The 19,982-nt window shown below is 37.2% G+C and overlaps 2 protein-coding genes across 4 annotated transcripts; both read left to right on the forward strand.

Moving 5' to 3' along the window:
* The first annotated feature begins 341 nt into the window (after positions 1 to 341).
* Positions 342 to 5,389, forward strand: LOC111804249 (putative galacturonosyltransferase 4). Of its 2 annotated transcripts, none has more exons than XM_087127203.1 (9): positions 342 to 691; positions 778 to 812; positions 892 to 933; positions 1,036 to 1,168; positions 1,260 to 1,429; positions 2,172 to 2,434; positions 2,598 to 2,955; positions 3,095 to 3,670; positions 4,735 to 5,389. In XM_087127203.1, exons 1-9 carry the CDS (start codon positions 592 to 594, stop codon positions 5,008 to 5,010), a joined length of 1,953 nt encoding a protein of 650 aa, XP_086983329.1. In that variant the 5' UTR covers positions 342 to 591; the 3' UTR covers positions 5,011 to 5,389. The 2 variants fall into 2 exon arrangements, with proteins under 2 accessions (XP_086983329.1, XP_086983330.1); XM_087127204.1 differs by having other exon boundaries at positions 1,048 to 1,168.
* A 1,384-nt stretch (positions 5,390 to 6,773) lies between these two features.
* LOC111804246 (sodium/hydrogen exchanger 6) lies at positions 6,774 to 18,507 on the forward strand. Of its 2 annotated transcripts, XM_023688979.2 has the most exons (21): positions 6,777 to 7,119; positions 7,260 to 7,371; positions 7,451 to 7,475; positions 7,570 to 7,655; positions 7,751 to 7,862; positions 8,206 to 8,268; positions 8,356 to 8,375; positions 8,452 to 8,549; positions 9,931 to 9,959; positions 10,059 to 10,090; positions 10,185 to 10,232; positions 10,322 to 10,382; positions 10,479 to 10,576; positions 10,660 to 10,735; positions 10,823 to 10,842; positions 11,197 to 11,294; positions 11,393 to 11,502; positions 12,338 to 12,427; positions 13,559 to 13,650; positions 13,732 to 13,817; positions 18,205 to 18,507. In XM_023688979.2, the coding sequence occupies exons 1-21, from the start codon at positions 6,921 to 6,923 to the stop codon at positions 18,225 to 18,227; spliced, it is 1,578 nt and encodes a 525-aa protein (XP_023544747.1). In that variant the 5' UTR covers positions 6,777 to 6,920; the 3' UTR covers positions 18,228 to 18,507. The 2 variants fall into 2 exon arrangements, with proteins under 2 accessions (XP_086983153.1, XP_023544747.1); XM_087127027.1 differs by lacking the exons at positions 12,338 to 12,427; positions 13,559 to 13,650; positions 13,732 to 13,817; positions 18,205 to 18,507 and adding an exon at positions 11,712 to 12,066 and having other exon boundaries at positions 6,774 to 7,119.
* Positions 18,508 to 19,982: the final 1,475 nt, after the last annotated feature.

Consider the following 19,982-nt stretch of genomic DNA (forward strand, 5'->3'; position numbering starts at 1 on the left):
ACTCCTTTTCTTTTGGAGTCCTTTGTTCAACATTTGAGGATTCTACTGGCATGACTAAGTTTAAGGCATGACTCTGATACCATGTTAGATGAACACGACTCTCACAATAGTATGATATTGTCCACTTTGAACATAAGCTCTCGTGACTTTACTTTGGGCTTCCCCAAAAGTCCTCGTACCAATGGAGACGATGATTCCCTAAATTAGCGGATGTAGACTTTCATCCACCGACATGAATAAATATGGTGTTTTTTTAGGTCATTGTCTGTGTACTCCTATCTTTGTCTTAATGTCTTTAATTTCTAATTTATGGTGTTTTTATTTATTGAAGAAAATGGAAAATGGGAATAAAAGTTACGTCAGTCTCTCTCCCTCTCTCAGTGTGCCGCATTTTTTCTTACGTATGAAATTCTGGGTTCTGAAGGTGAAAGGAAAGTTTCTCAATAATCAAATTGGTGTGGCTATGGTTGATGAACATCGATAAGGACCTCAATCGCAATTGCAATCGCGTCGTTTCGATTTCTACTGCCATTGTCTTCTTCTTCTTCCTCTCATTTCTCTTTTCAAATCTGACCGATAGAGGGAGCAACAATGATGGTGAGGAATTTGGTGCTGTTTTTGCTTTTTGTCACTGTCATTGCTCCGATTGTGCTTTACACTCATCGTCTCGGATCCTTTAATTTCTCCTCCTGTAAGTTCTATGCTCGATTGAACTTGGTTTGGTGTTCGTCAATATTTCGTTGTTGATTTTTGTTTTTTGTTGTTCTTCTTTCTTAGCGAGAGGTGAATTTCTGGAAGATTTCTCAAGCTTTGTAAGTGGAATTATGTGATTTTCTCTTTAATTTGTTGAATTATCTGAATCAACATGTGCATTGTTACTTTTCTTTGCAGACTCTGAGCAGTCATTCTGAACATTTGAATATACTTCCTCTTGTAAGTATTTTCGTGTTGTTGCTTTCTAGTTCTCCTCTTTGTGATTTCTTGCTCGGCTTATTTCTGCCTTGAACTTGTAGATCTTTGCTTATTCGGTCTTAGTTATTGTATCAGGAATCCTCTAGGACTCTTAAAGAACCCGTCGGAACTGTGTACTCTAACAATACAGCTCATCCAGAACCGGATGCGTCTGCTACCGAGCATAATTCAACCGATGTTCAAGGCGCAAATCAAGGTGATTTTTAAAATAATTTTTTTCTTTGAATCGAACATTTTATTATGTTGTCCCTTGCGCCTTTATAAATTTGCGAATCTTATCGTTACAGATTTGCAATTACCTGAATCGCGGGAGCATAAATCTGCTCGTGCACTGTCCACCACGACGGAGAACGTCAGTTCGATTAGAGAGAATCCCCTCAGGCAGATCACCGACCAACATGCGCAGAAGAATCTCCGCAAGGGCAGTTTGGTACAATTCGACACGAAGCGTGTGAAGGTAGAAAACTCTACAACTTTGATTATTTTTTCTTTTCTTTTCTTTTTCCATCTACAATTTTGACTTGGTTGATGGAAAATTCCTCCAAAACCTTTTAAAAATTGGTGAAAATGTTTCATTTCTCTTAAATAACGTTGATGGCTTTGGAATATAGAACATTGCTTCCTTTCATCGTGCCTTTTATGTTATGAATGATAAGTGCAAGAGAGCGGATTCTTCTTGAACTGTTTTGTTGTAGTTGATCAAATTAGTACTTCAGCTAGATGATAGTGGAAGATAACTAATCTAGATGAAAGGTCTTGGATTTTCTTAAGATATCATGCAGACTTCAGTATCCGTTGTCCTAGACCAAAAGTAGGATAGATAATAAGTAATAGTTCATAATACTCGAAAGCTTTAACCATTTGTGATTAAAGAAAAAAATATATTAATCTAATCTTTGCTGGATCAAGCTTAGCTATTTATGGAATCAAAATTTATATTAAGCTGTCCTGTTGCAAGCATGCTAATTAATCAGTTTACTAGCTTAAGGAATCGTGCTAGTTTTGCTTTCTTGTGAAAGGTTATGGATTTTTTTTACCGAGTAACGTCGATAGTTATTCATTCTCAGTTGCAGTTCTTTATGATATCTGAGTTCAGCGATCAACTGCTAGATTGATGTATGATTTTCTTTCCAGAAGATGTACATCTCAATTATCTTCTTTTTTACCCTGTTCCTTCCCCTCTGTGGTTTGATTTCCAGGTAAGAAAGCGTGAACAACAATCCATCCAATCCACTGACCGCAAGTCTAGAGAATCATCTAAATCAGAAAAAGGCAATGATGAAGCTGTTGCACCAAATGCAAGGGTTCAGTATCTTAAGGATCAACTTGTCCAGGCAAAACTGTATCTTTCCCTTTCAGCCACAAGGAATAATGTTAATTTTATTAGACAACTACGCCAACGGATGAAAGAAGTCCAACGTACTTTAGGGCGTGCAAACAAAGACTCACAGCTGCCCAGGAAGTAAGTGTATTTCTCTGGAGCATGCTACTATATGACATTTTGCAGTGCATTTTTATATTTCATCTCATTCCTTTCTACATTCTTATTTGTAATAGTTAAAGACTTGGTTCGTAGCCATAGCTTTCAATATTTGATTATTAATTACATATCTTGATGATTGCAGTGCCCTAGAGAAGTTAAGGGCAATGGATGGAGTATTGAACAGAGGAAAGCAGATTCAGGATGACTGTGCTTCGATGGTCAAAAAGGTTCGGGCTATGCTCCAGTCAACAGAGGAGCAGCTGCGAGTTCACAAAAAACAAGCATTGTTCTTGTCACAGTTAACAGCAAAAACACTTCCCAAGGGCCTTCATTGTCTTCCCTTACGCCTAACTACAGAATACTATAGCTTGAATTATTCACAGCGACCGTTTCCCAATCAAGAAAAACTAGAAGACTCCAGCCTGTATCATTATGCATTATTCTCAGATAATGTATTGGCAGCAGCAGCTGTTGTAAATTCGACTATTGCTCATGCAAAGGTACATCTATTATCCTATGCATACATATAATAGTTCTAAGCTTGAAAGAAAAAGAAGGGAATGTGAAGAAGTGTGACATGTGTTTCTGAATGTATCTTTGCTACATCACCACTTATTATATCTCATTGAACTTTGGTAGGATGCATCAAAACATGTTTTGCACATTGTTACCGACCAGCTCAATTATGCTGCAATGAGAATGTGGTTCCTAGTTAATTTGCCTGGTAAAGCGACTATTGAGGTTCGGAGTATTGAGGAATTCTCATGGTTAAATTCAAGTTACAGTCCAGTTCTCAAGCAGTTGGGTTCTCCATCAGCAATAAATTATTACTTCAAAGCTCATAGAGCCCATTCTGATTCAAATATGAAGTTCCGGAACCCAAAGTATTTATCTATCTTGAATCATCTCCGGTTTTACTTGCCAGAGATATTCCCGAAACTGAAGAAGGTGCTGTTTTTGGATGATGACATAGTTGTGCAGAAAGATCTTACTGGCCTTTGGTCTCTTGATCTAAAGGGGAATGTAAATGGGGCTGTGGAGACTTGTGGAGAAAGTTTTCATCGTTTCGATAAGTATCTTAATTTCTCAAATGAGCTTATATCAAAGAATTTTGATCCTCGTGCTTGCGGTTGGGCATATGGAATGAATGTATTTGATTTGGAGGAATGGAAAAGGCAGAACATCACTGATGTATACCACACGTGGCAGAACCTTGTAAGTTTTCATATATCACTCATCTTATCTTAAACTTTTTTCTTACATAAATCCAGTCCCATTGGTCTGCTTAAATTTTTATTTTTTGCCTCGAGTGTTGATATTGTTTTGCACTATCCTGGTTTGTTCATTTGGGGATAATTTAACCAAATTCCATGTAGTTTAATTCTCTAATCGTGACAGTGGCCACATTGTGTGAATCAGATTCTACTTGAGTAGTTATACGTTTTAGTGATTATCTGACTGTGGCGATTGTTGAGGATTGTTGGGTAGGAGTTCCACATTGGCTAATTTAGGGAATGATCATGAGTTTATAAGTAAGGAATATATCTCATTGGTATGAAGCCTTTTGGAGAAGTCCAAAGCAAAGCCATGAGAGCTTATGCTCAAAGTGAACAATATCATACCATTATGACGACTCGTGGTTTCTTACATGGTATCAGAGTCGTGCCCTTAACTTAGCCATGTCATTGGAATCCTCAAATTTTGAACAAAGAAGTTGTGAGCCTCGAAAGTGTAGTCAAAAGTGACTCAAATGTCGAACAAAAGATGTACTTTGTTTGAGGGCTCCTGAGAAGGAATTGAGCCTCGATTAAGGGGAGGCTGTTCGAAGGTTCCATAGGCCTCAGGGGAGGCTCTATAGTATACTTTGTTTGAGGGGAGGGTTGTTGGAAGGGAGTCCCTCATTGGCTAATTAAGAGAATGATCACGAGTTTATAAATAAGAAATACATCTCCATTGGTATGTAGCTTTTTGGGAAAACCAAAAGTAAAGCCACGAGAGTTTATGTTCAAAGTGGTGGACAATATCATACCATTGTGGATATTTGTGATTCCTAATAACGATATCTTCTATAGAGTTCCAATAAGAATTAGAAGACAAAGAAACTGAAACAAGTCGAGAGAAATATTTCGTATGACATGAAACCATTGAATCCTTACTGTCCGTGCAAAATTAGTGATTCTCTTATCTGTTCTTGAAATTATGGTATTCCCCTGGCCTTTTTTCTGCAATAATCAAACTTGACATGGATTCTGTCTAAAATTCAATTTCTATTGCATCAGAATCATGACAGACAGTTGTGGAAGCTGGGTACCTTGCCACCAGGTCTCATAACATTTTGGAAGCGCACACATCCTCTCGACCGATCCTGGCATGTTCTAGGCCTTGGATACAACCCCGACGTCAACCAGAAGGAAATCGAACGAGCTGCTGTCATACATTACAATGGAAACATGAAACCCTGGCTGGAGATAGCCATACCCAGGTACCGTAACTATTGGATGAAGTATGTCGATTTTGACCACGAGTACCTTCGACAATGCAACATTAATCCATAACAGGTACACACCAAAGCTCTCTCTTGGTAGCAACACTCATACGGTTTCGTAGGTGGCATTCGTTTCCCCCTTCGTTTGTAAATTTGATTTTTATAGGTCGATTCTTTCGGTAGAGATGACGTATGTTTCTTCTAAAAAGTTAGATCCTGTTAAGTAATCACCATATGATCAGTTAGTAGCTTTGCATCATTTGTATTGTTGTGGGTACCTGGGATCCCAGATGTGGTTCAATTTGTAAATGATTGAGCGTGTTTTGTGTCTCCTTGAGAGACTTAGTGGGCTAGGCAAGGATTCTCAAAGGGCAATGTAATATGTGCATTAAATTTTACTAGTAAGAAATCAAAGCTCCCTCAATTTATTCAGAGCAATATGCTCATAACTTAGAGTTTAAATATATATATATAATTTTTAATTAAAAAAAAAAAAAAAAAACTTATTTTCTTTTGTGAAGGGGACTTTTAAGAATGTCATCAAAATGGATAAAATGGTGCAAGAGTCATAAATTTATATCTTTTTAGTTTATAAACCCTTAAAATGTTATATATTTATTATATATTGACGCGTATGTGATATAAGGTGTTAGAATAATAAAAAGAAAATTAAATTATAATTTTATTTTTAATTCAACACCATTGGAGTGAAGATTTGTGGTCAATAATACCATCGTTTAATCATTAAATTATATTCATGTTTGACGATGTATTAATTATTTAAATCAAACTCCAACTTTCTTCTAACGATAAAAACCAAAAAAATAAATTAGAAAAATTATTAATGGTGATGCGATTAGAATCGTATTCATTATAAGTGATTATATTTACTCCATTTTATAATGAAAATAATTGTGGATTTTATGAAATACATGCCGTTAGAATTTAGTACAATTTATTGCTAGTTTGAATTAGTTAAGATATTCGTGAATATATTTTAGGTATTCATAATTCGTTAAATTTATATTTTAGGTATTCATAATCGGTTAATATTTTCCCTTTATGATTTGATTAATAGTATATTTTAATTTATTCTTAGTTTATATTTTCTTATTTGTAGGTATTAGTTGATAGTTTGTATCCTATTTAAACCGTGTGAATATTAATGAAAATTCAACCTTCAATTTCAATTCTCATTCTTAACTCAATATTGTTTCCTTGAGTAATAATATTTTCAGATATTTTCACAATTTTCCTTGAGTAATAATATTTTCAGATAGTTTCACAATTTTAAGTGGTAGATATTGTGTCATTAGAAACATCAAGGATGGGAAAGCATTTACATCTCTCTCATTTTCCATCTCGGTGAAAATTCTTCATTTACGTATGCAATAATTCAAGATTTTTAAAAGAATTTGAAAAAAATCATAAAAATGTAACTATAAAAAAAAGATTAAAAAAAAATTATTGATTATAATTTATAATAGAATATAGAACGAGACAGAAAATATAATTTTGGCACGCACAAATACACCATTTATAAATTTAACTTCATTTATTATTATTTTTTTCCCTTGGTTTTTTCTCCTCATTCTTCATTCTTGCTTATTTTTGTGTGTGGAATAATTTATTTAGGTTATAAAAAATATTAAAATCTGTAAGTATTTAAAATTATTAGGTAAAAAGTGTAAAAGAATGAATTTTGTTTTATAAAGATTGGTTTTGATTATGATCAGATTTCATTTTTACTATTAATAGAAATTTATAATTTAAAAAGATAGTTAGAATTACACCATCAATAAAAACACAAAAAAAAAAAAAAAAAAAAAAAAACAGAAATTATGTTCTTTCTTGAATCATATAAATAAGTATAGATTCTGGAGAAGCAAGTTTCCGAATCCTGTTATTCGCGTCATCATCTTCATCAACGTATCAAATTCCGAAACAGCCACAGACTTGAGCAGCAGAAGAAGATCCATCATGGGCATGGAGGACGAAGCCCAAATTATGGTCATCTCTCCGGCAGAGCCCAAAGGCAGTCCGGTTAAGGATCAACAAGCTGCCGGAGTTGGCATCCTCCTTCAGATCATGATGCTTGTTCTCTCTTTCGTTCTCGGCCATGTCCTTCGCCGCCATAGACTCTATTTTCTTCCCGAAGCCAGTGCTTCTCTTCTCATCGGTATCTTCTTCGTTAAGTTACGACTCACTTCACAACTTGCCATTGCATTTTTTTTTTTTTTATGTTCTTCCTGTATTCGCGTTTGTTTTTCTTCGTCGTCTCTCCATTTTCTCGCTTTCCTTTGTTCACTTGTCTCTCAGGTTTAATCGTCGGCGGCCTTGCCAACATTTCGAATACTCAAACTAACATCAGGGCGTGGTTCAACTTTCACGAGGAATTTTTCTTCCTTTTCCTTTTGCCTCCGATCATATTATATCCTTCGTTGTCCTAATTTATTGCAAAGCCGATCTTCTTTTTTCTCCCGTTCTGTTTCCTTAACACTCTTGCGTACTCAATCAGGATTTAGTCTCTCACCTGTAAGTGCAAAATCTCCGATCAATGCTTTCATATTCCCCTTAACTGTGATGTTTTGGTTGAGAATAGTATTGCTTAATGTTGCTGCTTTTGTAGAAACCTTTCTTCTCAAACTTTGGGGCAATTGTGACGTTTGCAATCCTGGGAACCTTTATAGCCTCCGTTGTTACGGGTGGTCTTGTGTAAAGCTTTTCTTCTTCCCTTTTAATTGCAAATCCTTCGTTTCATGTACCTTTTAATTTATGCCACCATAAACTGGTTGCTCTTTTTGTTGCAGTTACCTCGGTGGATTAATGTTTCTCATGTATCGCCTTCCGTTTGTTGAATGTCTTATGTTTGGTGCTCTTATTTCGGCAACAGATCCTGTCACTGTCCTGTCCATTTTTCAGGTGTTAACATGATCCATTTGTAAAAAAGTACATCATGAAATAGTTAAAAGTGCTGACAATAGAGACCTCTTAAATTCATAATCTAAAGTTCAGGGATGCAACTGATACCTTTCCAAATTGAAGGATTAAGACAAAACCTAGAGGTTCAGGAGCTTAATTTGTGACTTAAGCTATTGTGATTTTCTTCGGGAGATTATACACCAAACTGCCCCTTATTCTTTAAACTAACTCATCATGTATCTGCCTAGAGTTTCATTGATACCATATGCTGGCTGTTAAATTTTGTAGATGATATATTGTTTTACTCATTATGTAACTCATTATTGTCATGTCATCATTCTAGGAACTTGGCACAGACGTGAACCTTTATGCTTTGGTGTTTGGAGAATCTGTATTGAATGATGCTGTATGTTTATCGCATTAAGTAATTATTGATATTGGTTGAAAATGACTCTATTTAATATTTCTGGTTCTCTTGTTGGATAATTGGCAGATGGCAATTTCCTTGTACAGGTATGTAAAGTAGTTGATTTGTTTCTTGTATTTCCATTATTATTGAGTTTATTCTAATTAGTTTCATCTTTTGCAGAACAATGTCCTTGGTTAGGAGCCATGCTTATCATGGAAAAAACTTTTTCTTTGTGATTGTTAGATTTCTCGAGACTTTTGTTGGCTCAATGTCTGCAGGTTATCTTTCTCTTATCTTTTCATTAAACAAACATCTTTTGCTACTTTATTTCCACTTCCACATTTTTTATAATCCAATTCTAGAGAACTTACGAGAAGCAACACATTATTATCATTATTGTGAGATCCCATGTTGGTTGGGAGGAGAACAAAGCATTCTTAATAAGGGTGTGGAAACCTCTCCCTAGCAAACGCGTTTTAAAAACCTTGAGAGGAAGCCCAAAAGGGAAAGCTCGGCATTGGGCGATGTGCCAGCGAGGAGGCTAAGCCCCAAAGAGGGGTGGACATGAGATGGTGTGCCAGCAAGAACACTGGGCCCCAAAGGGGGTGGATTGTGAAATTCCACATCAGTTGGGGAGGAGAATGAAGCATTCTTTGCTGGGCTTCGAAGGGGGTGTATTGTGAGATCCCACGTCAGTTGGGGAGGAGAACAAAACATTCTTTATAAGGGTGTGGAAACCTCTCCTTAGTAGACGCGTTTTAAAAATCTAAGCTCGAAAGAGAAAGCCCAAAGAGGACAATATCTGTTAGAGTATGCATCTACGGGATATTGAAAATAACCCTATTTGATGTTGTGAGAGTTGGTACATAGCTGCTTTTAATAGCTTGTTGTTTGTTACTTCATTGTTGCTTGCTAGTCCATACTGATTCTTATTACTTTATTGGTTTATTAATTAGTTGAGTTGTTACTGTTAGTTAAGAGTTATCATGTGTTACTTTGTTATCTAATGGTTAATTGACAATTCCTAAAGGGAACTAAGCTTCTGTCGGTATAACATTTTTTATTTGGGAATTTTTTTTTTCCAATAATTTGGAGGAAGGAAAAAGCATGGAAAAATAGTTTTACAGAACTTTTTTCCTATTATTGCATTTTTCAGGATCAGGATGTAACTTCTCTTTTACGACCCTAATCGAAATGCATACATTTGTCTCATACACTATGTCCGCCCCTCAGTCTTGGACATTTTGGCGGGACTTTGGCTCAAACAAATCAATTATTTATGAAACCTACTCATTTTCTCCGATTATAAAAGTTGCTTGTGTATAAAAAAAAGTAGTCAATGATTTGGAAACCATCCAAGACTACAATTCTGGCAAAACAGGATGCCTTCCTTCACTATACAGGCTCCTCATTAATCTCAGCCACAAAATCCTCTAGAAAGATCAATTTTCTTGTTGTAGGTTAATGAAGACTTCTGCTATACCAATATAACTATCAAAGCATCAGCATTATTTAGATGACTACTTTCATGTACGCCTCAAATTTCGTGCATGACCTTGTTTTGTAACTTCTTTATAACAATTAATACAGTTATCTTTACTGAATAAATAAACGGAAGTTCTTAAGGGTACTTATCATGGAATGCCTGTGGATCTGCAGGTGTTGGAGTTGGATTTACCTCAGCGTTGATATCCTTTTATGATCAATGTTATCTTTATTGCCTGTAGCTATATTATTTATTTTCATTCTACTTTTCTGATATCATGTTGAGCCTTAATTCTCAGAACCTTTTCAAGTATGCAGGCTTGGACATTGACAAGTAAATTCTATGCACTTGAAGTGTTTGTTGATTACTAAATTATAATGTATTTTTGTTTGGACGAGAATCTGAATTTGGTCGTTTCTTTATCCAGTCTTCAAAATTTGGAGTGCTGTATTTTTGTTCTTTTTCCATATTTCTCGTAAGCAATCTTCTTTTCCCGTTAAGTTTTATAATTTTTATTTAGCTATATTTTACGTTGGTGGATTTTAGCATGAGATCTTTTACTAGGTACATGCTTGCAGAAGGTTTTGGGTTGTCTGGTATTGTGTCGATATTGTTCACAGGAATGGTGAGTAAAGCTGACCGTATTCTTTACTATGTTCTTTCGTTCAATACATCTATACTAGTTGTTGGTGTGCATATAATCCTTGATGTTCTTTGTTAGGTGATGAAGCATTATACATATTCGAACTTATCAGAGTCTTCACAACAGTTTGTTGCAGAATTTTTTCACTTATTTTCATCTCTGGCAGAGACATTTATGTAAGGGAGACATGACCAAATTTTATCTAGCCTTAATCAAGGATCCTTTACCCACTCGATGCTCATAAGCTTTTCTCTTTCAGCTTTATATATATGGGCTTGGATATTGCAATGGAGCAACATAGCTGGTCACATATTGGATTCATTTTTTTCTCGATTGTATCCATACCTTTACGATCAGTCTACTTTTCCCTTTCTTGATCTCAATTTTTTGTGGTTCCTTAATCAGTTTTATGTTCACCTCAGTTATTTATTGGTGTTGCAAGGTATTGCTGCCAAATTTTCTCTCCTATTTGCCAACCTTAGATCATTAAATTCTCACACAAGTTTGCATCTTTGGAGATACCATCTCTTTCTTTTATTAAAGCTTTTGAATGGAGTTTCTCATGTAATCTTTACATTGTGTTCTTATTTTATACAAACCAATTGGCTAGCTTTTTACAGTTTGTTTAGTTCTCAATTGATTTGCCCTCCATTACTTTGATGCCCCTTTTCTATATCAATATACTGTTTCATATCCATAAAGAAAAACTTCACTTTTGACACGTTTTTTTTTCTTTCCACTTTCATAGGCTCCTATCTGTGTGTGTGACTATAGTATTTTGTGTGATATTTCATAGGGCTGCAAATGTCTTTTCTTGTGCATATTTAGTCAACTTAGTTCGGCCTGCACATCGGCAAGTACCTCCAAAACATCAGAAGGCACTTTGGTACTGTGGTAAGGAGCATTATTTCTTCTTTCTTTATTTATTTAATAGAATTTGGAGAAAGGAGTCTATTATTCTCGAATATGGTTCTAATGTGTTATAAATGTAGGACTTCGTGGGGCTATGGCTTTTGCTCTGGCTCTACAGTCGATCCATGATCTTCCAGACGGACATGGGCAGACAATTTTCACCGCTACTACTGCAATCGTTATTTTGACGGTAGGCAGTCTAAGTTTTGTCACTTGTATCATATGCTGATGAACAATTTCGTGTAATTTTTGTCAAAAAAAAGCGTATTTTTCTTTCCTTAATGGTTACAACTATTAAAAATTGAATATAGATATCATATAAGCTATTGTGCTACTGTGTTCCCCACGCTTCTGTTGTGATGATGCCTCAAAAAGTTGCCAATTTACTGCATAATGCAGGACTGAAAGTAGAAGTTTGAAACAGATTAAGTTCCTCAATGCGTTTTTGAAAGAGGCAATCTTTGACCAGATGATTCAAGTCAAGGGACCCCATCCAATGGATACAAAAAGAATGGAGTGGATGGCGAAAGTTCGAATGACAAAAAGTTTAATGTAGTATGGTGGAAGAGGGTGTAACAACCCAAGCCCACCGCCAGCAGATATTGTCCGCTTTGACTCGTTATGTATCACTGTTAGCTCACGGTTTTAAAACGCGTCTGCTAGGGAGAGGTTTCCACACCCTTATAAGGAATGCTTCGTTCCCCTCTCCAACCGATGTGAGATCCCACAAAGGGGAATGCGGAAGGGAAGATGGAGAGACAAGCTAGTGAATGGGTATAAAAGTTTTATCTATTCTGTTTAAGAGAAAGAGGACATGAATGACTCATGTTTCAGAATAGATAAAACCAGAAGGGTAGCTTAAATATTCTTTTCTGAAAAAAAAAAAAAAAAAAAATCCAATTAGAAGCATAAATCTTTATCCCATAAATATTCCATCATAACTATTTTTTGTCTCCTTCCTGACTGGACTTATGAAAATTCATTTTCTTCCATTTTTCTCATCAGTTTCTTTGAAATATTTTCAGGTGTTACTTATTGGAGGTTCAACTGGTACAATGCTAGAAGTTTTACAAGTTGTAGGTGGCAATGATAACCATGAATACGCTTTGACTGAAGTAAGTTTTATCTGCATTTTGACTCTTTTCTTTCTTTCTTTGTTTATCAATGCTCTTGGATACGCAGTTGTTTTAATTGCATCCATGATCTTTATGAATGTTCTTAGTTACACGTTTTGCCAAATGTGCAATGCATGAACACTCTAAGATACACAATTATTTTAGACAAGGTAACCATGAATTTGCTGTGCCAGTCATATGCACGAGTAAAGTGAACATAGAATAGCATTGGAGGAAGAAGGTTTGCACCCAATAAAAATGCTCCACCCAGGATTATGGAGTTGGGTCGACCACCTCCCAAGAGGGTCTCATAGTGAAAAAGGTAGACTTCCTTGTTTATGAAATGGTTTTGGAGATTTCCTCGGGATCAAGGGGGCCTTTTGAAGGACAGTTATGCTAGTGTTTACGGATTGGGATTTGCATGGTTGGTCTATTCAGCCTGTAAATTTAGGGAAAGGGAATTTGAGAGAAAATAGAGAGCATACAAAAAATTGTTTGATTCACTTGGCTGGGCTAAACCTTCGACACCAGCACTGGATACTACTTGCCTAACCCCTCGCTCAGATGGACCGTAGATCGGAAACTGATCGATCTGAACAACATATATGAATCCCCTCAACCCCTTTTTTCATTACTAATGGATAGGGGCTTATGCACTCCACTCGCTGTTGTATAAATGAGAGTTCGAGCGAGCGAGGGAAGCCCTCTAATGCTCGAACTGTCCTTGCTTCTCTGGCCAATTCTTAGAAATTCTGATTCTTTCGGGTTAAGAGCTCCTCAAAAAGACCCTGGAAAACCTAAAAGAGGCCGAAACCTCTATAGAACTAATCCGAGGAAGACCTCGCAAAATCCCAGTTTGAGGTCTAAGTTTTACCGACACAATTAATTGTTAAAGTTGTTAAAAAGATTAAATTTATCAATTTCATTGATGATTGAAAGTTACAAAAGATGTAATATCCAACGAAAAAGTTGTTCAAGGGGTTCTTCTAACACTCATTATTAAATTATTTGATATTTTTGGGTGTTTAAGCTGGAAGGTTCATGCATTAATTTCTGTATACTTTTCGAATTAACCATGATAACCGGGCAGTATTAGAGACCTTTTAATCTTTTGTTCCCTCTTTCTATCAGAGTACTGATGTAAGCCATGGCTACATTACTCATAATGAGGAAGGATCATCAAGGAATAAGACCAAAAGGAAACTTAAAGAGTTTCATGAGAGGTGACATCTAATATCCGTCTTTCATTTTCGGACTTGTCTGTTTATGGGGATACATCGCTAAAATGCCTCTTTTCTCCTCAGCTCTACGATATTTACTTCATTGAATAGGAACTACCTGACGCCATTCTTTAAGAGTCGCAGTGGTGATGATGAAGAAAACGGCAACAGTAAGAATGACTTTGTTTATCTCTCGTAGTTCTAGTTTATTTTTAAAAAAAAAATTCCTATATATGTTTTATTTTTGGAAAAATATTACCATTTTCTTAATTGAAAAGTGAATTATTTGAAGAATGGAAATTTAAAAATGAAATATTGGATCCAATAGTAAAGACCGGGTAGAGATATATAGGTGGTAGGTGGTTAAATCTGTTGGGATATGGTAGATAATTTGTAGGTCGTTAAATCGTATTTAGTAAACTGAAACCAGACCCCATTAGACAGAGCTTTTAAAATGTTCTATTTCATTCTCTATATTCTATCTCGGTGTACATACTTGAAGTCATCAATATTTCTCCTTGCATTTCCTCACTCCTATTTCTTTGTGTTCATCTTGATCGAGTGTGTGCATGGTGAGTCTCCCTCTTAAGTTATATTCCACTTTCCAAAAGAGCCTCGTAGACAAATTACAAAATAAGTTCCAACCTTCCAAGAGGGCCATTCTCTTGTAAAGACTCGTCCATACAAGCATAAAAGGATAGCAACACAGAAGAAGGGACCCGATCTATAGGATTTGTTGCAACAACCCTGCCGGTGAGGTTGGCAAGTTTTGTTGCATTAGCAAGTCACACATTGTGTCTCTTTTTCCTTTACATTATTTTCATGTCGACCAATATGAATCTCTAGTGATATGCTTGTATATTCGAAGGAACCCCAAATTCTTTCCCAATACTTAGTTGTGGTATGCATGGAGGATGATTTTAAGTAACTCTGAATGTTTCGAGATGACTTACCTGTTCTTGTATAAGAGTGTCGTGCTGTAGAGTATACATATGCACTATCTGAGTTTTCCTGAAGTTTTTGTAAGATTTCGATCAACTTTTGGTCACAGAAAACTTACCCCATTACAATTTCTACGTTCAGAATGTGAGGAACCACAAAAACTCGTAGTTGGCTTTGAAAGAGACTCGAGATAGGATGCAAATAACTTCATTTTCACGGTTTGGTTTGTATTGAATTTCAAGGTTCGGTTTGATGGTGTTCTGCTCGAGTAAGCCTTTCGATGAGTGTTGATCCATTTGAATATAAATGTTTGCCCAACAGATAGGGTCGCTACTTTTAAATTGATAGCCCAATCGCCATTAACTTTTGTATGCCTAGCCTGTATTCGATAGTTTTTTTTGGCTAAAGTAAGCAATTGGGCGATCATTTTGGGAGAGAACCGCCCCAATCCTTTTCCGATGCATTTGTCTTTATTATAAATGGAAGATTCAGTAGCTCCTTTGTTTCTAATAAAAGCGCCATTCTTGAGAAGATCTAATTAAAGAGCTAACATTGCCCTTTAATTGGCCACAAATCCTAGTACTAAGTTGTGAGACCAAGGAATCCCTTTAGCTCCTTTAGGTTGGTGGGAATAGGCCATCGTAACATTACTTTAATCTTTTTCGGGTCTGCTTCTATCCCTTCAGAGAAGACACAGTGGCCCAAATACTCTATTCTCTTCTAAGCACATTAACATTTCTTAAGGTTGGCATATAGGTGGTTGTCCTTCAACTGCTAAGGTGGTTGTCTTTCAACTGCTAAAAAAACGAATCATCTAAGTGATGTGGGAATGAGGACCAAGACTACCAAAATGTCATAAAAAAAGTACTAGCATAAATCTTAGGAGGAACGGCTTGAACATACGATTGATTAGGGACTGGAGCATTGCGGGGGCATTCGTGAGGCTAAAAGGGCGCCACCAAAAATTCATAATGGCCATTGTGGGTTTAGGAAACAGTTCTGAGTGTCACAATCATACTATTAAGAGAGTAGGTTGTGATTCTCACGTGCGAACAAGCAAGGTGGTGACACAATAGTGGCGCCCAGTTGGCCATGCGATGGCTTAGACAAGATGAATGTCATGATGTGACCGAGGAGGACGATGCATCATCTAACACACCACAGAGATGTGCATGAAAGCTAAGCCGAGACATAGGCAAGAGAGAGGCAACAATGTCGACATGATATCAGAGCTTGTTGAAGGGCTGGGTAGGGCCCCAAGCCTTAACCTCGAAAGTCGGGGTTCTGAAGGGAATTTGGGCATGCGGTTCTGGAGTCAAGTCCTTCCATATGAATTATGAAAACTCGCCAAATCTGGTGTTAATCGAACACCGGACGGACGCTCCACAACACTGTATGTTTGTTCGCCAAAATCATGTGTACACTTGCCAAACCAAGAATGTCTCAAAATATATCTTAGGGGGAGGCATGGTGTCAGCTGTCCCCCACCCTTGGGTCATGTGGTCTAAGCAAGCTACCCTGTGGCACATGCGTGTGTGATAGTGAGGGGTGAGCGTCGCGAGACGAGTGTCTCGGGCGACTTTCTTTGAAATAGGTTTTTCAAGAACAGTGTTGAACGACACAAGTATGCTAACATGGTTCCCCTGCCCATGTGTCGAAGGTTGGATTATGCACCTGCTTTCCGGAATGGATTTTGTAAGTGAACTAGTATGGACACGAGAGGGTCCAATGCCTTGATATAACCCAGATGGATGAATGTTCAGGATGTCTTGATATTATGAACGACACATGGACCTGTTTTTTATGGGCAAGACCGAGTGAGCTATGATGGGTGATGACATCCTAGTACTTGAGATGACATCATGACATGAAGTCCGTGTCAATTGGGATCTAAGAAATGCGGCGTTGCATTGAGATACCTTATCCCTGAGTAAAGCCAAGGTTGAGCTGAATGTCCTGGCCTAGTGTAGAGGCAAGTTGATTAAGTCGCAAATGATTGAATATGCACGTACGGGCAGCGCGTATGGCCCAACAAGCTTGGATTCCGCACAAGTTGTGTGTTGGTGAAGATGAACCTCACCTAAGGTTCGACGAAGCCAGGAGAAAAAATGAATATGGGGCTTGGGTTCCATTTAAGGCTTGTCGTGAGCATGTCAAGATCACGAACCACACAGTTGAAAATGTACGACCGTGACACTGAGCACATCTTCCTCATGTACTCATATTTAATGATACCTCGACTTGAGGTCATTCTTGGCTTAAAACCTTGACCCATGCAATTCATCTAACAATTCTTCTATGATTGGTATCAAGAATTTATTTAGGACGGTTGAGTTGTCAGGGCTTTGTAGTCAACACAAAACCTATCTTTCTTATTCTACTAGTAGCATGGTGCTGGCATAGATGCTACCTGCCTACGACTAAGTGGGAGTTCCTACAGCAACTGAAAGTTACGGTGATGTTTAGAAATTAATCGATCAACTAACCTGGGAGGATGGTTTGGGAGAGTGATCGTTCGTTCCATTATGCTCGTGGGTGTTCTAGTGAGAGCTTGAAGTTCAATCAAATAATTCACGAGTCCTGCCAACCCGCTCTTACATATTCAATGGTTTTGGTTAGAACCAACTCTTACATATTCCTTTTCCTTCCACTCTCCTTGCCCTTTGTGTGGATACTTTCTCTCTCTCAAATAAATATGGAATTCTGTCTCATATCCAAGAAAACAAAAAGAAGTAAAAAAGAAGAGTTCTAGCAAGCTCGCAATTACTATTACTTGGGTAATAGTCAAGCATGAAATATATAATGACCCAAGTCCAACAATAGCAGATATTGTCTTCTTTGGACTTTTCCTTTCGGGCTTACCCTCAAGGTTTTTAAAACGCGTCTACCAGGGAGAAGTTTCCACACCTTTATAAAGGATGTTTCGTTCTCCTCCCCAACCGATGTGGGATCTCATAATCCACCCCCCTTTAGGGTCTAGCGTTCTCGCTGGCACTTGTTCCTTTCTCCAATCGATGTGGGACTCCCACCAAATCCACCCCTCTTCGGGGCCTAGCATCCTTGCTGGCACACCACCTCGTGTCTACCCCCTTCGGGGAACAGTCTCCTCGCTAGTACATTACCTGGTGTCTAACTCTGATACCATTTATAACGGTTCAAGCCTACCGCTAGCAGATATTGTCCTCTTTGGGCTTTCCCTTTCAGGCTTACCCTTAAAGCACGTCTCTTAAGGAGAGGTTTCCACACCCTTATAAAGGGTGTTTCGTTCTCCTCCCCAACAGATGAAGGATCTCACACAATCTCGATAACCAACTTTTTCGAAGGCATATTGTTACAATCCTTCTAGAACTTTAATCACTTTTACAGAGTTGCAAGTTTTAACATGGCGTTGCGTGGTATATTAGTTTTGAATTAAATTGGCGGTAGAACCAGTTGAACATATTTCTGCTTTTGATAATCTATTCTGTATGATGTATTTCATTTATAATATATGAAACTGTACTTCACCCAAAAGCCTTAAAACACTGTTGTTGAAAGTTAGGTTGGTTCATTGTGGCTAACTTTATCATTATTTAGCTTCGAACTGATTTGATTCTGATAATTTTGCTTCAATAGGCAGGCCAATCCGTGGTTCTTGAAAGCTTGTTCTGGCATGACTAACACTCGGTTGTAGTATTGCGATATATCATACAAGCTGGAGAACTCTGTGTATAATGTTATGCATCCGATCCGCTCTGAATTAGGTGGAGACGAACCAGTCGAGCACGCAGTTCGGAAGTTTCGACTTCGAGTGAATGATTATGATAGAAATTAATTCTTTACATGGTCTGTTTTGGACTGAATGAATAAATGAAGTGAAAAAGTTGAGTTTGATGTTCCGTTATAGACTGTCAATGAAGTGGAAACTATAGTTTAATATGTCTACCTTCTCTAATGGATCCTTTATACAAGTACCCTTACCCTTAGCACGGGAAGGAGTCCATCTATCTGCCTAGCTTTGGTAGATTTCGCCCTTATTTTTGTATCTAGACAGAGACGTTATTACATGCATGACATAATTAATATGTGCAGAAAATGCATTAAAAACAAAGGTTTGGACTTATACGTTTGTTTAAAATAATAATGTCAACATGGTAAAAGAAAATATTAATATAAGTTCAAATGCAACAACGAATATGTGGAGCAACCTACAACCACTACTAAAAGAAAAGGATGAATACTACCATTCTAACTTAGCTTCAATGGTCATCACAACATCGCTTCATCCATGTAGGGGTGCCTTACTTTTGTATTTAAAAAAATGGCTTTTAAGAAATAATCAATAAGTAACTCTAGGGGTCATCCATGTAGGGGTGCCTTACTTTTGTATTTAAAAAAATGGCTTTTAAGAAATAATCAATAAGTAACTCTAGGGGTCAGGAAATGCATACACAAACCATCAATAAGCAATAAGTAACTCTATTCTTTTTAAAACGTAATAGCATGGTTTTGAACTCCTTCCAGTCTTGAAAAGGTTAGATGTGTGATACTTCTCCACCCATGGCCCATCTACGGTGTATATGGACCCATCAAGTGGACTCGTATTCGTACCCTTGGACCAAGCTTTGGGCTAACGCACTTATGCACTGCCAAACATCACAGAGGGAGAGGACATGCATAATATCGTGGCGAACATAAATATTGAAGGTATGCATTTGCACTAAACATAGCGAGAAAGTATTTGGATGCACATGACATGCATAAAATGCATGAGGTCCTCTTAGCTTAAAATCATAGCATATACTTAAAATACAAATTGTGCTTTCTTTCATTCATGACATAATGTTCATACAAATTGTGTATACATAATACTCATCATGTCTTTCATCATATCACCGAAAGCATAGTATAATTCCATAACATGGCATAGTATAGTATACATAGTATAACAATCATACACATGTAGAGGTCACGAGACACGTGTCATACATCACCAATTCGTTCAACCAATCCAACAGCAGAACTTCTTACTTGGTTGACCTAAATCGAAACCACTAAATAATCTTAAAAGTGGTTCAAATCTGCTCCTTGAAGTCCAATTTAATATATCTTACCCACATCATCAAGTTAGGCATAATATACCATCCAATTAATCCATCAGTATCAACTACTTATACTTTTTGACTCCAAAAATAACCTAAATTGACCGAAATTGCTCGGAAAAGGTTCTGAAACTTCAAATAGGTCAAAGCCAAGTTGAATACGCTAAAAAAAAAAAAAGAGCAAAGTCGTCAAGTCGATAGCAGGAAACTGATTGGGAGCGAGCCGAGGTCTGGAGCCGACTCGAGTGAGGGCCGGACTACGGGTTGAGTAAGTGGTTCGGGCTCTGGTTCGGTCACAAGCGGCGCGCACGA

Source organism: Cucurbita pepo, chromosome 9 (genome assembly GCF_057944985.1).
Source record: "Cucurbita pepo subsp. pepo isolate OVF chromosome 9, ASM5794498v1, whole genome shotgun sequence".
Classification (NCBI taxonomy): Eukaryota; Viridiplantae; Streptophyta; class Magnoliopsida; order Cucurbitales; family Cucurbitaceae; genus Cucurbita; species Cucurbita pepo.